The sequence below is a fragment of the Pollachius pollachius genome (assembly GCF_949987615.1).
Source record: "Pollachius pollachius genome assembly, chromosome: 3".
Taxonomy (NCBI): Eukaryota; Metazoa; Chordata; class Actinopteri; order Gadiformes; family Gadidae; genus Pollachius; species Pollachius pollachius.
In genome coordinates, this window is record NC_136936.1 from 22,721,385 (window position 1) to 22,736,667 (window position 15,283).

At 46.1% G+C, this 15,283-nt stretch overlaps 1 protein-coding gene across 1 annotated transcript in view; it reads right to left on the bottom strand.

Moving 5' to 3' along the window:
• LOC307073733 (calsyntenin-2-like) overlaps positions 1-15,283 on the bottom strand; it is a 212,852-nt gene that overhangs the window by 59,558 nt on the left and 138,011 nt on the right. The window contains exons 4-5 of the mRNA XM_079733692.1: positions 9,656-9,864; positions 3,469-3,618 (exon numbers count right to left, since the gene is read on the bottom strand). Coding sequence (XP_079589818.1) covers positions 3,469-3,618; positions 9,656-9,864 — 359 coding nt within the window. The remainder of the gene's footprint in view (positions 1-3,468; positions 3,619-9,655; positions 9,865-15,283) is intronic.

Genomic DNA, 15,283 nt, shown 5'->3' on the forward strand with positions numbered 1-15,283 from the left:
AAAAAATATAATATTCAACTCTTAAACATGACATTTTTTAATGGAAGTCAGCAGGCAGACTGTGCTGTAGTCGCTACTTGAGACTTCAAAACAAACTCATTACCCAACATTATAAAATGTATCATCTTGTGGACTAAACTCAACTTATGACATTTTTCGAAGTTAAAACTACAAATGTCTTTCAATGTACAACATATTAAAACTAATCCTTTCCATACCAATACTACTATTTATAGTACTAATAATGTTTTATCTGATTACTACATCTGATACTTTTCATACTGTTCTACCACATCATTCTACTTCTACTACTAGTACTTAATTAATGCTGCTTCTACTTCCTGATTGGTCCCGGAAATCCATCTTGCCTGTCAATTACGTTTGCGGCACAGGCGTGCGAATCAAACCCTCCTCAAGGCGGGAGAAACGTAGGGAGAGAGGGAGTAGAGAGGGAAGTGGGGGTGTTAATGGTTTGTTGTATGATTTTTTTTTATAACTCTTGATTCTGCTTTTTAATCATCATGAATGGTCAACTTTCAGCGTGCATCTTTAGACAAACTAAAGGAAACCGCACACACTGGTCTTAGTAACGAGTAGTCCAGCATTCAGATTTCGTAATAATAATCATATCAAAACATTCAAGATTTAGTTTGAGAAGGTTTTTTTGTATCATTTTGCCCTCATCAAAGGCTGCTTCTTTGGTTTTACTTGAGGTTTCAGAATTAGAGCAGTAGCTTGCATCACAGAGTGTGACCGAGGGTTTCATTTTGTTCGGGTAAAACGATTTTGGTTTGACTTTGAACTTGAATTGTGAGTTTTAATTAACAATATAAGTATAACATATTACATAATTCCATGATGTACTGTTATTGTGACAATATGTCACAATAACGTATGAACCCAAAGCTAGACATGGCAATATTCATTACTCAATAGTACAGTAATTACATCTGCAGCAGTCCACTCTCTGCTGTATATACAACCACCCCATTACATACCAACACTTACCCTCTCGCTGACCTCCCATACCTCAACATACAACATATTGACGAGATAGAGAGAACCGGTAGAAGAGAAAATTGAAAATGGAAAATGATGGCCTCTGAATAATGTCACAGCGCACACATGCCTGCCTTTAATCCCGACGTCCATCCCCCTGCCACTCGCTGTCCCCATCTCTTCGCATGTTCACATCGATGACTGAAGCACTGTGGTTCTACAGCGCAACTAATAAGCCCATTACGTTACCTCATCGCTAGCGGGGACTAGTAGGGACTAGTTAGGGAAGTTTCCGGGTAAAGTGAAGAAATGGCAACCACCACTGATAGAAATACTGAACATGCATTTATTTCAATCATAATTCATCTGAAAGTTTAAGCCATTGGTTTGGTTATTTAGTCTGCATCAAGGTACCTCCACCACTGGCTCTAACTTTAAATTTAATTATGAATAAATCCAAACTTGATACCTCAAACGCAAATCATAATTAAATAGAAGGTTTAAGGTGAGAGTTGAGGTACCCTTAATGGAGACTAGACATATTTGGACTAAAAAGGACACACTTTCAGACTTAAAATACCAAAGCTGCTACGTTATTCCGCTCTGTGATAAACTGCAGCAGATCACATAAAGGTCGCCCCATCCCCAGCCAGGCTTTTACCGCTGCCATTAGCAGCCTAGTCACGGCCCGCTCCCTAAGACTAGTAAATAGGCAAACAATGAGTGTCTCCGTGTGTGTGTTTAAGTCTTTGACATTTGTGAAACTGCCCGCTCCATATATTCCAACTACTAGTCCTATTAAATATCCCTTGATCTGTACCCATGACCACTCTCTCTCCCCACACTGCATCCACACACAGCTCTGAGCGACAACTGCTCTTTACAATCCACCAGGATTGTGTACGTGTGTGTGTGTGTGTGTGTGTGTGTGTGTGTGTGTGTGTGTGTGTGTGTTGTTGCTTGCCAAAACTACATCTTCAAAATTACAGAATACACACATGCGAAGAAAAGTGCAAATGGATTTCAAAGAGAGGATTAGCAGGGAGCCTTAGGAGAAAAGTCTTAATGTCACTCTGAACACCCACGGCAGTCTAGCTGGGGTGTGTGTGTGCGTGCGCGTGTATGTGTGTGGTTTTGTGTGTTTGTGCGCTAAACTTGTTCACATGCCCAAACTGTCCATATGTTTATCTGGGTTCAGTAACAAATAGTTTTGTGTCTGTGTGTGCGTGCGTGCATGCATTTGGTGTGTGTGTGTGTGTGTGTGTGCAAATGTTTTTGTGTGATGTTTTCTTCTACACTTTTCTCTATTCTTCTGTGGTTATGGTTTATTATGGTATTATCATTTAATACAATAATACCTACATTCAGGACAGAGAACATTAAAAACACATATATTATTATTTTCTTAAATGTATAAATGGCAGAATTTTCCTTCCACCCGCCGTGTGCACGTCCCCCCGCCCTCCCCCCAACCCCCGGCCCACTCTCGTCCTGTGCTGGGATCCGATGTGACAGGTGCAAATTAAATCTGCGTTTATCTCAAGTGCCGATTGTGTTATCACCGGCAACGTCGCCGTTGCTGTTGTCGTCGTCTGCGCCGTCGGCGCAGACGACACTGATGCCAGACACTCGTCTCTGCTGCGTTGCGCCCGGGCCCTTGTTCCGGCTGCCGCGGCGGTGCTCTGATGTGCTCAGCTCGCCGCCGAGCCGCTCACGCTAAAGTGGTGTTGATCACAGCACAAAGAGTTGACAGGCCAATTCCTCCAGAGCCAGAGGAAGAGCAGACAGAGAGGGGGAGGGAGGGAGGGAGATGCTTGTGTGGAGCAGGGGGGAGAGGAGTAAGAGATATAACGGACAGGACGCATTGACGTGCAGATATGCTTAATGGAGAAAAATGAGGCTGCGCACACTCCCACAAGGAGAGATGAGGACTGCTGCACATGCAAATGTGTGGCTGTTGTGCTCTTAAATAAAGAGGTGTACACACATACGTACACACACACACACGCATATGCACACGATCATTCATTGGTTTATCGCTGTCCTTCCTCTCACTCTTGCTCACACACATTACACACAAACACACATACACACCCAAACACACAAAAACATACACGCGCACACACACACACACACACACACACACACACACACACACACACACACACGCACTGAATAATTACAGTGTTTTCCATGAGCCAGCCTTTACTTTATTGTTGACCTTTCTGTCTCTCTCCACCCTCTCTCTCTCTCTCTCTCTCTCTCTCTCTCTCTCTGTCTCTCACACAAACATACACACCCCAGTCACACACACACACACACACACACACACACACACACACACAGCCACACACACACACAGCCACACACAGCCACGCACGCACACACACACACACACACACACACACACACACACACACACACACACACACACACACACACACACACACAGAAACATGGAAGGCCTACCTTGCCAGCCGGGCTTGCAGACGGGTTTGACGTCGATGCGGACGGGGGCACTGACCAGCGCCCTCTTCTGGCCGCAGTCCCAGGCCGTCACCTGGATCTCGTACTGCTGCTGCCGCTCGTAGCTCAGCTTCTCCGTGTTCCGGATGTTACCTGCAGGGCAGAAGGGGGTAGAGGAATCTACATTGAGGACGGATGAACACAGCCCCCAGCCACGCGTCAGAAAGAGGTCCACTTGTGCAGGTCAACTATTAGAGTGAATGTGAGCAATTGTTGGTTAAGACCAAACCCATGTTATGTTTAGTAAAACCAATTTGGTAAGGGTTCAACCTACAAACTTATTTCCACAGAAGATGTAGGGGAACATCATTGTGTCCTGTTTTTTCATGTCTTGCATTCCTAAGCATATAGAGGTATGCTGTGGAGCCCTAGTGTCACCCACAGTGGCTAAAGAGCAGGACCATGGATCATCTCATACTTAGGCCACACCAAATCAAGTTTTCAATCTGAAACGATGAAGGCTTTCACACCTGAGCTGTTGAATCAGTTGTAATCTAACCCTGGAGCATTTCACCTGATAGTAGGTTGGGTTTATGGTGTTTTGTGGTGAGAACTCTGGTGTGGACCAAACAAACATACTCTGGTCTGCTTGAAGACGGGGGGCTGGGTCCACTTCCAAGTTAACTGTGGTTTGGTTTGCTTGTACACAGGGAATACCAAACATGTCCAGCCAGGTATACTTGAATATTTCCTTCTTAAAAAGACATGGTGAAATAAGGAGGTGAAACCACTGATGCTACACATGGTTGGACATCTATATAAAGTAACTGCTTGTATTCACTCTGTTACCAAAAAGTCACGAAAAGGTTTTGTAATTATTCAGTGGCATAATTATGTAAATGGTGTTATTTTTCTTTTGTAACACCAAAGCAGAATGAAAGTAACCTAAGACCAGTCCAATCGACGAACAAACAACTCAACCTTGAGGTCTTTGTCGTTTCAATGTTTGGGGCGTCTTAAAATGTCCTAAAAATGCAACAAGGTTTCAACCTCATTATCGAATCGGACCGAGTCTTCAAATGTGTCAGCGCCCTAAAATAAAGAAAAAGAGCAGTTGCACATCTAACACTATTGTTCTAGTCTCATCTGCACACCCACAGAACAGCTATAGACTTTGTGGACCACAAATCTTAAGCTGGAGAACAGATAGACTCAGCTTTATGATACCTCTGAAGGGTGTATTCTGCCATATCAGGGTAACAAACAAAAAGGGATGCACATGATGTCGCATACGTTGCTAATGTTTTAAAGAAGACATTAGAAGGAAATTCCAAGCTTGAATTGAAGGGGTGTTGACAGGGGAGACAGCAGCCCCACGCTAGCATAAAATGAACCTGAAAGCAGCATTTCAGGGGTTGTGTTACATCGCCTAACTGTATCTTCACTTAAAGGAGAGGGTACAAATGGGCATGGTACCACAACCCCTGACATACCGGAACCCCCTGCCCATATCTTCTCCTTTAAGAGGAGGTGTATTCGGGCGTGGTCCTCCACTCTGGGCATGGCACTGGGCACAGCGATGCTGACATGGATGTAGAGCAGCCGATGAGCTCATCAACAATTACACAGAACCTTTTAATGCATCCATGCTCTAAACTGGCAATGAGCAGGAAGAAAGAAACACACATCAGTAAGACAAAATAAGTTCAGCCCGAAGCAAAGCCCCTGGGTTGAGAAGGCATTTATGTTAAATTTCTAGCCTCAATCGATTTCCCCGCAATTACCAAAAACTAAGTGTCTAAACTAAGTACGACTTTATTAGTTTGAGTTAGTTCAATTGTCTTGTGTCTTCAACTTGAAAGAACTTGAAAAAACATTATTTATATGTTCATAAATAACCGTTGTATTGTATTGCTGCTTCTATTTGGATGCACAATGTTTTTATTTGGGAAAATTGCTCAGATCTGAACGTGGTATCATTGTTATTAATATAAAGATGAAAAGGGGCTGAGTCTGAGTAATCTTCCTCAGCTGTAATAGGTGAGTCTTTGACCAATCACATACCGATCGCCCTGCAGGTGCACGCGAGGTCCCAGCCAGCCATATAATCTGTGTGTCAGCTCATTCCAAATTAATTTGCAGTCCGTTATCTCCCCCTCCATCATTTATTAGCCGTGGCCTGGTCTATGTTATCCACTGCTAAATATTGTGATGAACTGAGCTCAGTTTGAGCCACAAAAGTTTCGATACTGATCAGTGGTGCACTCTGGGTCAATGCAATTCAAAAGGCTGGAAAAAAAAACGCTACTCTGTGCTGAAATGGATATGTAATAGATACTGAATTATGCATTACGAGAACTAGCTCTGAATTATAGTCTAATTCAATGAATAAAGTCATCTAAAACAACTCGAACACTTTACCTCAAAGCTGTGATTGGAAAAGCACGTTCCTAAAAAGAAAACATCTTTATTTTAATGATATTTTAGCTGTGGGACCTTTGTTTTACTTCACTTCAAAGTCACTCTTATCTACAACTGCCAAAATGTCTATTTTTGGAGTAATTTCAGGTGTTAGCGTACATGGATGTTTGTGCGTGTGTGGTATGTGTGTGTGTGTGTTTGTGTGTGAGTTTCTGCGTGCCTGCTTTTTAGGCGTGCAGGGTGCTTGATGGCTCAGGGTACGAGGCACAGCTACCCCCCTCGGCCGCACGGTGACACACCGTGCACACCGCACGTCTGCACCGCATAAGCCGTGATCCTTGCGGCTTGGATCCTGATGTTAAGAACCAAAGCTGTCGCAGTCCCAGATCCAGCCGACTGAGTGACACAGGTCAGGGCCAGAGCGAGGGGGGGACGGGACGGAGGGGAAGGGAAAAGTGGGAAAAGGCTCATCGCGTGCAAAAGCATTTCAATGAGCTAGCTGTCACCTTAGGGTTCCTGAACGAGCAGCACAGCGAGAAGGAGGACATCTCTTGAAGGCCCTAATGTCATCAATAATACTTGATGACCACACGGCTACAGATGGATAATAATAAAAGCGCAGCTGGCCGGGGCATTGGCAGCAGTGTGTGAAGCCTGCTTTAATTTGTGTTTGGGAGGCTTGGATTGGGGGACCAGTGGGTGAGGGGGGGGGGAACAAGACAGCAAGCTAACAGCATCGGATGGAGACACAGTACTACAAATGGGTTTCCGGAGAGCTGGAAGAATGCTAGCTGGAATGGGAGTGTGGGAGAAGTCAGAGACAAGGGAGTGACGTTTCTTCTGCGGCGTGGGGTTTGTTGTGGCAGAGGGCAACAATCTTGTTTTGATGAGCACAGACCATCCGGGGGAATGAGGGGGGGTAGGATTAGATGGCTTGCATACAAGGGAAGGGCAAGGTCTCGTCAGCCGCCCCCCTGTTCCTGTCTCATTCTCTCTCTCTCTCTTTATCTCTGTCTCAGGTTGTTTAGAACTGCTATCCCCCTACTCTCTCTCTCTCTCTCTCTCTCTCTCTCTCTCTCTCTCTCTCTCTCTCGCTCTCTCTCTCACTCCAGTCTGACTTCCCCATCCGGCCCGATGTGCATCACTGTCTCAGTGGGATGCAGACTCATCTTATTTCACTGTTTGCGGCCTCAACTCTTATGACCTCTCTCTCTCACTCTCTCTCTCTCCCCCCCACCCGCTCTCTCCCCCCCGCCCCCCCCCCCCCCCCCCCCCCTCTCTCCTGCATACATTGACACCGATCTGCATGCATCTGCCAACTAACACACACCCCCACACACATGCACACTCCTATTCCTCCTCCTTCAATTATTACATCAACGTATCTGTGTCAGCAGACGGAGCGTGCTGTGACTGCTGGCAAGGGTAGCCAGCTAATAAATGACTGGTCTGCCCTTCTCCCCCGCCTCCTGCCTCTCCCCTCCTCTGTCTCTGTTTATCCTTCTCCATCTCTCTTTCCATATGTATCTGTGTCTCCTTTCCTCTTCCTCCCTGTCTCCATCTCTCCTCTCTATCCCCATCCTTCTGAGGTCGGTCCTCTTGCGCAGACAAGGGGTCTCTCCATCACACCTCACCACTCCCCCGAGCCCCTACCCAACAACTCTTTCACTTTTATTGTTTATTTACCATTCAGATTCCCCAACCGCAGGCCTTTCCTCTCTCGACTAACGGCTTTAGACAAGCTCAATCACCGGTGATTGTAACCCCCCCCGTCCATCCGCCCACGCATCCGGCCGGCCCTACATAGTTTGTTGCGTTTTCTCCCTGGCCTCCTCTTCGCCTCTAGTGCTCTTGAGTTGAAGAGTGCTCTTCTGCTACTGGAGCTCTTAAAAGTGTGCTGCATGCGGTCAGCACTGAGTGCCAGAGAGCACTCCAGCCAGGCTCTGTTTACCATGTCCTCCTCAGCCCGGCCTTTGTGCCCTGCACCAATCAGCGCTTTTTATGCCCATTTGCCTGACACCCAAGATGGTGACACTTAATGATAACTTACATTTATAAGCCTTTAGTCAATTTAATCTATTCATTGATACAACATTTGTGTATAAGCCTTTAGTACATGTGAGCTGTTCATTAAAGCAACATTAATTTATTAGCCTTTAGTAAATGCGAGATATTCATTTGTACAACTCTGATTTATAAGCCTTTAGTAATGTGAGCTATTCATTGGTACAACTTTAATGTCTAAGCCCCCAGCCTTTAGTTAATGATGCACTTATAAATAACAAAACATATATATTAATTTGTAGATCATTAATAATTGGAAAGTTAAAGGGTTCTATATTTCCAACCGGTGTGATGGTGATTAACCATTGATAGTTAAAATCTACCCTCTAGTGATATATCACCAGTTGGAACAGTCCATTGGAAAGGCTGGTTGGAAAGGCTAACACTTAAATACACTAAACACAAATAATCTTAAACAGTATGTTAATCTTTTATTAATGTTCACTTCATCATTAAAAAAAGGATGAATAATGTTAAAAAGTGTTACCGGCCTTTTTTGTACTTTTTCTTTGTTATAAAGCAGGAGGGGAAAAGTTTTTTGTTCAAGGATCTTTCACAGGTAGGGCAGGGAAGACAGGTTATGATTTGTAAAGGAGTCACATATCTGATCGAGGCGTAAATTAAAAATGTGTAAATTAGAAATTAGCCCATGAGTCGTTGGCCAGTTCCAATGACAGACGTAATAAAGTTAGCAAGATTTAGCAGTATTTAAGCATCCCTTTTTCAATGTCAAGGTTAATGGTTAGCAGCAACCCTGGAGCTCAGCTCGCCTCTTGTGACAGATTGGCTTCAGGAAGTGGGTGGGATCAGCTCAGGACGCTCACGCGGTATTGAGGCTTGGAATTTGATCAGCCAGAGGAAGTGTTTGCGTGTGTGCAAGTGCGTTTGTATATTTGTGCAACCGTCCATTGCTTTTACAGCGGTACCTTCGTGCATGTGTGTGTGTTTGTGCGTGTGTGTGTGTGTGTGTGTGTGTGTGTGTGTGTGTGTGTGTGTGTGTGTGTGTGAGTGTGTGTGTGTGTGTGTGTGTGAGAATGTGTGGGTGGGTTGGTTTGTCTTTGGGGGGATTTGTGTGTGTGCGTGTGCGTGTGTGTGTGTGTGTGTGTGTGTGTGTGTGTGTGTGTGTGATGATGTGTGTGTGTGTGTGTGTGTGTGTGTGTGTGTGTGTGTGTGTGTGTGTGTGTGTGTTGGTTTGTCTTTGGGGCATTTGTGTGTGTGTGTTTTTGTGTTTTTGTGCATTTGTCCATTTGAGTTTTTTCTGTATGCATCTGTGTTTGTTTGCCTGTGTGCATCTGCGTGTGAGTGTATAAGTGGATGGGTGTGTGCATGCGTTGATGCACGTGTGTATTTTGGCAGCGAGTGCACGGACACCATCTGATTTGTGGTGACTGATGGGTCCTGGGGCGAAGCTTGACTTTGTCCTTGAGTGGCAAAGAACCTGTTCCCACCGGCGAGAAAGTCATCTGTCAAGGGATTTACTTTCCAAGCCAGTTTCTACACAAAGCAGCAATGTGTGTGTGTGTGTGTGTGTGTGTGTGTGTGTGTGTGTGTGTGTGTGTGTGTGTGTGTGTGTGTGTGTGGGTGTGTGTATCGGTACACGCCCCTCCGCCTCAGCAGTGAGTGGACGTCATAGCCCCATACCGTCCCCAGTCAGAAACAAATGAGAATAAAATGTAAAAGTGTAGCCGTTTGGGCCGCGGCTCACCATTGCGGTCGATGGCGAAGGGCGAGTCGGCGGTGGTGATCTGGTAGTTGCAGATCTGGCTGTACTGCGGCGAGCAGTCCTGGTCCGTGGCCTCCACCTGCAGGATGCTGTCGTAGATCTTCCCCTCGGTCACGGCCGCGCGGTACCGCGCCTCCCGGAACACGGGCGCAAACTCATTGACATCGTTGACCTGGATGTGCACCACCGCCCTGCAGACCACAGGGGGAGACAGAGAGCGCGGCCCGCCAGCATCAAGTCACGGTGCGGAGTACTCGGTGTGTGCGGCCGATGAGTCAAATGCTAGTCGCGCTAACGCACTCCACTGTGAGGATGCAGCCTTGTGGGTTGGCTTGGGGCTGCCCTGCTACGGTTAGTTTCATTTATCTTGAGAAGGCAATGATTTCAGCGTACAAACAACAGCCCCCCCGAACCTGACGCTAAAGTATATTAACCAACTTTTCAGTTGGCATTTATTAAAAAATCACTACGGAAAACGGGAGCCCCAAATTTATCACTTTAAAACACAGACATCAATAATGCCCAAAATGGCCGGCAGGCAACAGATTGCTTAATCGATGGTTTGATCTACTGGAGCACAGCCCGGAGGATGGATGCGACCTGGCACCGATGACAGGCCCTAATGGAACAGGAAGGAAGCAGGCAGGATATTGTAGTGCAGATAGTAGCCAGCGTAGTTAATAGGCTGCCCATTGTGGTGATGGCTCCTGCATCGTCAAAGACATACTCTGTTCTACAGCAAAGCTGGACATGATTTAAGAAGAGTGATAGAGAGAGGAAGAGAGAGAGAGAGTGAGAGTGAGCGTGAGAGAGAGAGAGAGAGAGAGAGAGAGAGAGAGAGAGATAGATAACGAGAGAGAGATCTCTTGTGCAAATGCTGTTTGTTTTAAAGCTTTTACATTGGCATGCAGGGAAATATATGGGCAAATCATTGCAAACATACACATGCACACACCAACAAACACACACACACTCCCACACATGCAGAATTGCTCCCACAAACACACAGACAAACACACACAGACACACACATGCAAACACAAACGCATGGACAGAGCCACACACCCACACATACATGCACGCAGACACTCACACACACACACACACACAAGCCCACACACAAGCCCACACGCACAACACAGACAAACACACACACACACACAAGAAAGCAAACGATGTGTACACACGTATATAGACGTACAAACAAACAAAAATCCTCTGTCAAAAACCCGTCAAACAAACAAACAAACAAACAAACAAACAAACACGGTCCCTGGCACAAATCGCTCGTCGGTGGGAGCCAGCGGCGCCAGCGGGAGTCATAAATCCATGGGGGGTTATGACTGGTGGAACGTCAAGCGTGATGCTAACAGGCATCGGAAGCGGCCATCAGAACGGCTGGCAGACGCGGCGGAGGCGGCCCGCCGTAAATTCCTCCGCCAGCCTCGTTTTGTCATATTAATGATAGCTGCTCATAAACATTACCCCCCCCCCGCCTCGCCGCGCTCCCCAACCGGCGGTGGGGGAACATATGCTCCACTCTTCTGGGGGCCACGCGGGTTCGGTCGATGCGTGACTGAGTGTGTGTGTGTGTGTGTCTGTTATTGTATGGGTTTGTGTGGATGGTGATGATGATGATGTTGCTGTTTTTTCACATCTATGCGCGTAAATGTACAACTGTGATCACTAACGGGTTGAGGCAATGGTGTGCATTTGTCTATTATTATTTTTTAAATGTTTTATTATTATAATGATTTTGTTTGCTTAATGCAACGTATGAGTGGTTTTGTATCTAATCCCGTTGTCATGTCGGTTTGTGTTGTTGTTAATCCTTTACATGAGGTTCAAGGTGAAGCCAGTTGCAGGCCAATTACAGAAAGTGGTTCTAATTGGACAATGCGACCGGAGAAGGCGGTAAATCAGCTTTGTAAGCTGAATCAAAAATGGTCACTGGCTTGACAGACACATAGGCTGGGTAAATGGGTAAAATTGCTGCATTTTCAGGTAGCCTTCATGGGCAGGGAGGCATCAAGTCATGTGTTTTTAATTTCAGCCTGCCGAGGTGCCTCCGATTAGCTAGGATTTGAGGGCAGCATTGACGTTACTTCATTGGTCAAGTTATCTCAAAATCCTGCGTGCCCACTCCACTGCCCTGACAAGAAGAATGGAGAGCAGCTGCCCCAAATGACTTATACTACAACTAGCTTACCACTACAACAGCAAATAATGCTAATGATGCTAATGAGCGGAAGTATAACCGTTGTAACTGACGAAAGTTACAGAAACTTTAGGTATTTTGGCAACATCATGATGTTGTGATGCATCGCTGCATGGGAAGTCAATCCGGACTCCATTACAGTTAACTTGAAACAAAAACACTGCCTCCGAAGGACGCTACCTTGCTAGACAGCAAGGCAGCAGGCAGATGCCTTCATTGTGTCACAGCAAGAGAGAAAAAGAGAGAAGAAACAGAGATGTAAAAAATATAAACAAAGTAGAACTAGTGCTAACGACTTTAATTGTGATTTTTGTTATGGTTAGTTGTTTCTATTTTTCTGGTAAGTACTTACCAGAATCAACTCAATGAATGACAAACACACTAACTGCGCATCGTGAATAAGTCTCTCTCTATGATTAGTTGCTTCTTCTTTTCTGATGAAGTACAAAAAAACAAAACACATTTGTCAATGCCCACTGTGGCTTTTGAAATTCCTTTCGTAATCATTTTTGGAACTGTTCACACTCTTCTTAACACTTTCATCGTACGATCCTCACAATAAGTTATTTGAATGACGAGCGCACACACTGTGCCTCGTGAATAAGTCTCTTTGACTCTGCCTGGTTTGTGTGAAAATGAATGCAAGTGTCTGTTTCTCTGTACTAATGAGTCACATCTGGCTATAACAGACTCCGAAGTGTCTGTGTGTGTTTGTGTGTGTGTGTGTTTGTGTGTGTGTGTGTCTGTGTGTGTGTGTGAGCATTAAAATGTTTGGAAGTGTCTTTGTGTGTGTGTGTGTTTGTATGCCTGTGTGTTAGCATTGCAATGTGTGGAAGTGACTTTGTGTGTGTTTGTGTGTGTGTGTGTGTGTGTGTGTGTGTGTGTGTGTGTGTGTGTGTGTGTGTGTGTGTGTGTGTGTATGAGCATTAAATTGTGTGGTGGGCACTATGCTAGTCTAGTCTTCTCTTTAAGGGCAGTAGCCTCAACCCACCATCGCCTCTCTGAAAACGGTAGTGGGCGAGAGAGAGAGTGAGTGAGAGGCAGGGGGAACCCAGCAGCAAACACGGGGGTCCCTGGTGAAGGATCATCACCACGATAACCACAAACGAGGCTGAAGGTCATCAGCCAGTGGATACGGATGTCATTTGAGGTTCCTAATAACCAGAAGTCCAAATTAACTCTGATGGCGTCATCACTTTCTGTCCTGAGGGCCCCGCTCCCGCCGAATGCTTTAAACAGCTGGGGGCGGCCATTATGGTGTTGTTATCAATGGGGAACCAAGCGTTTTGCCCGCTGCTGTTGTGCTGCTAAGCGCCATGCCGTGAGTGCCTCTCGCTTTTGGACGAGAGCCCTGGACCCCCAAGTTGAAAAAAATCCAACTCTAAAAGTAAAAAACGCACAACATCATTGTCGGTTTATATGTGGATGTCAACTGTGGTTTTGTAACCGACAAAAGGAACGGTGCGCTGCTCTGCTTCATTTCTGGGCACCAACAGAAAAAAGCAGCATGTCAAAGGCCTCCATTTTACGGCCGGCCAAAGCTCACTGTGTGATGTGCACCTGAGGCGGGTTCTGGATCATTCTGACAGGTGTGAAAGCAGAAAACTGCTTGGTGGTCTGCACTACTTCAGAAGGGAAAAGGTAGACCGGCCACCGGACAGTTTCAGAGCCAAACCTGTGGCGGTTGTGATGGAGATGTAAGCATAGTTCTGTGGCAATTCACACTCCATTCTATACTACCGTATAATACTATTCTATACAACTACGAGAAGTAGTTCTGCTACTACTACTACTACTACTTCTAATGTCACCACTACCGCTACTTCTAATGCTACTACTACTACTTCTGACAACAATACCCGATGCCGCCTTAATGCACAGGCTTACCTGGGCTGAAGCCCCAGGGCCTACGAGGATCGGGAGGCCTATCATGAGCTGCAGTCAATTTTTATTTATTTATTTTTTTACTGGCCCATGATAGGCCCCCCGATCGGCGTAGGCCCAAGACAATGTGAGCCAAGAAAAAAGGGGGCCACTAGTGGTAGCTGGGCCCAGTCGCCACTTGACACCACAGCCACAGTCCCACCCCCCCAATTTACACATCTCCATTGTACGATCCCCTCTCAGGGGGCCTACGAAACCTCTCAGCCCCAGGGCATAATGGCAGGTTAATGCAGGCCTGACAATACCACTACTCATACTGCTACTGCAAACACTGCCACCACGATTACTACTAAGATAAGTAAGTAAGATGAATCAAAAATGTGTTCTATGACCGAACTAATGATAAGCTGAAGTTCATCTTTCAGACTATGGCCTTGTTCAGGCAAGCATTTTAATTTATTGTCAAACCTCATCAGATTAGAGAGAGATAGGTAGTCGTCCCGAAGCAGAAGGGTTGACAGGTCGCCAATCGTCAGCCAATGTAAGAGGAGAGTCGTATGCTAATGAGTCTGAAACATTCTCATGCCGTATGATTTTATTTAGGATTCCAGGAGTGCTAGACCTTGCATTTCTACAACGATTTGCAACGTTATAGCAATGTAAACCGCTACACCACGGCCCCTAGATCTGCATCCATTCTTGGCGATTTGAAAAACCATGCATGTGGTAAACAAACCCTGAACCCTGTATGTGCGTGCGCATATCGAGCATTGGTCTCTCGTACACCGCCCCTATACGTAGGGTTGGGTTTTTCGAGTGAACAGATGAGATTTTGAATCTAGATACAATCCAAATTCGGCTTGGTGCAGAGCTCGCAACTAGCTGTCGCTAGGTAGGTTTCTAAGAATCTCCCTATAGGTCCAATACTGCTGTTTGATCATTACCTTGGTGTCCCTCTGCCTCCCTCCGCTCCCATCCCATCCCTATAGATCCTATGGGGAACCCTTAGGAGGGAGGAAATGGGGTACGGTCTGCATGATGTGCACCGTAGTGTAGGCAACACTTACACAAACCAAACTGTATAGATCCCCCCCGCCATTGATGGATGGTAGGGAAATGGGAGTCATTACTGGCCTTGGATCAATGGTGCACTGGGAAGAAACGGAAGAAGAAAAGGGGAGCAAAGTGTAACCTCGTGCAGCCTTGGCCCTGTCATCGTTGACGCACCTGAAAACAGCCAGGAGGCACTGCCAACCTGTCTTCTGTGGCTTCGGCTTGGAAGACAAAAATAAAACCGTTGTGATGGTATTGTCCCCCCCAGCGGAGAGCTACAAGCGACGCGGCGGTCGTACAGTGTGTGTTGTGCGCTCCCGTCGTACAGTGTGTGTTGTGCGCTCCCGTCGTACAGTGTGTGTTGTGCGCTCCCGTCGTACAGTGTGTTTTGTGCGCTCCCGTCATACAGTGTGTGTTGTGCACTCCCAGTTTCACCACCGCGACGGAGGGAAGAC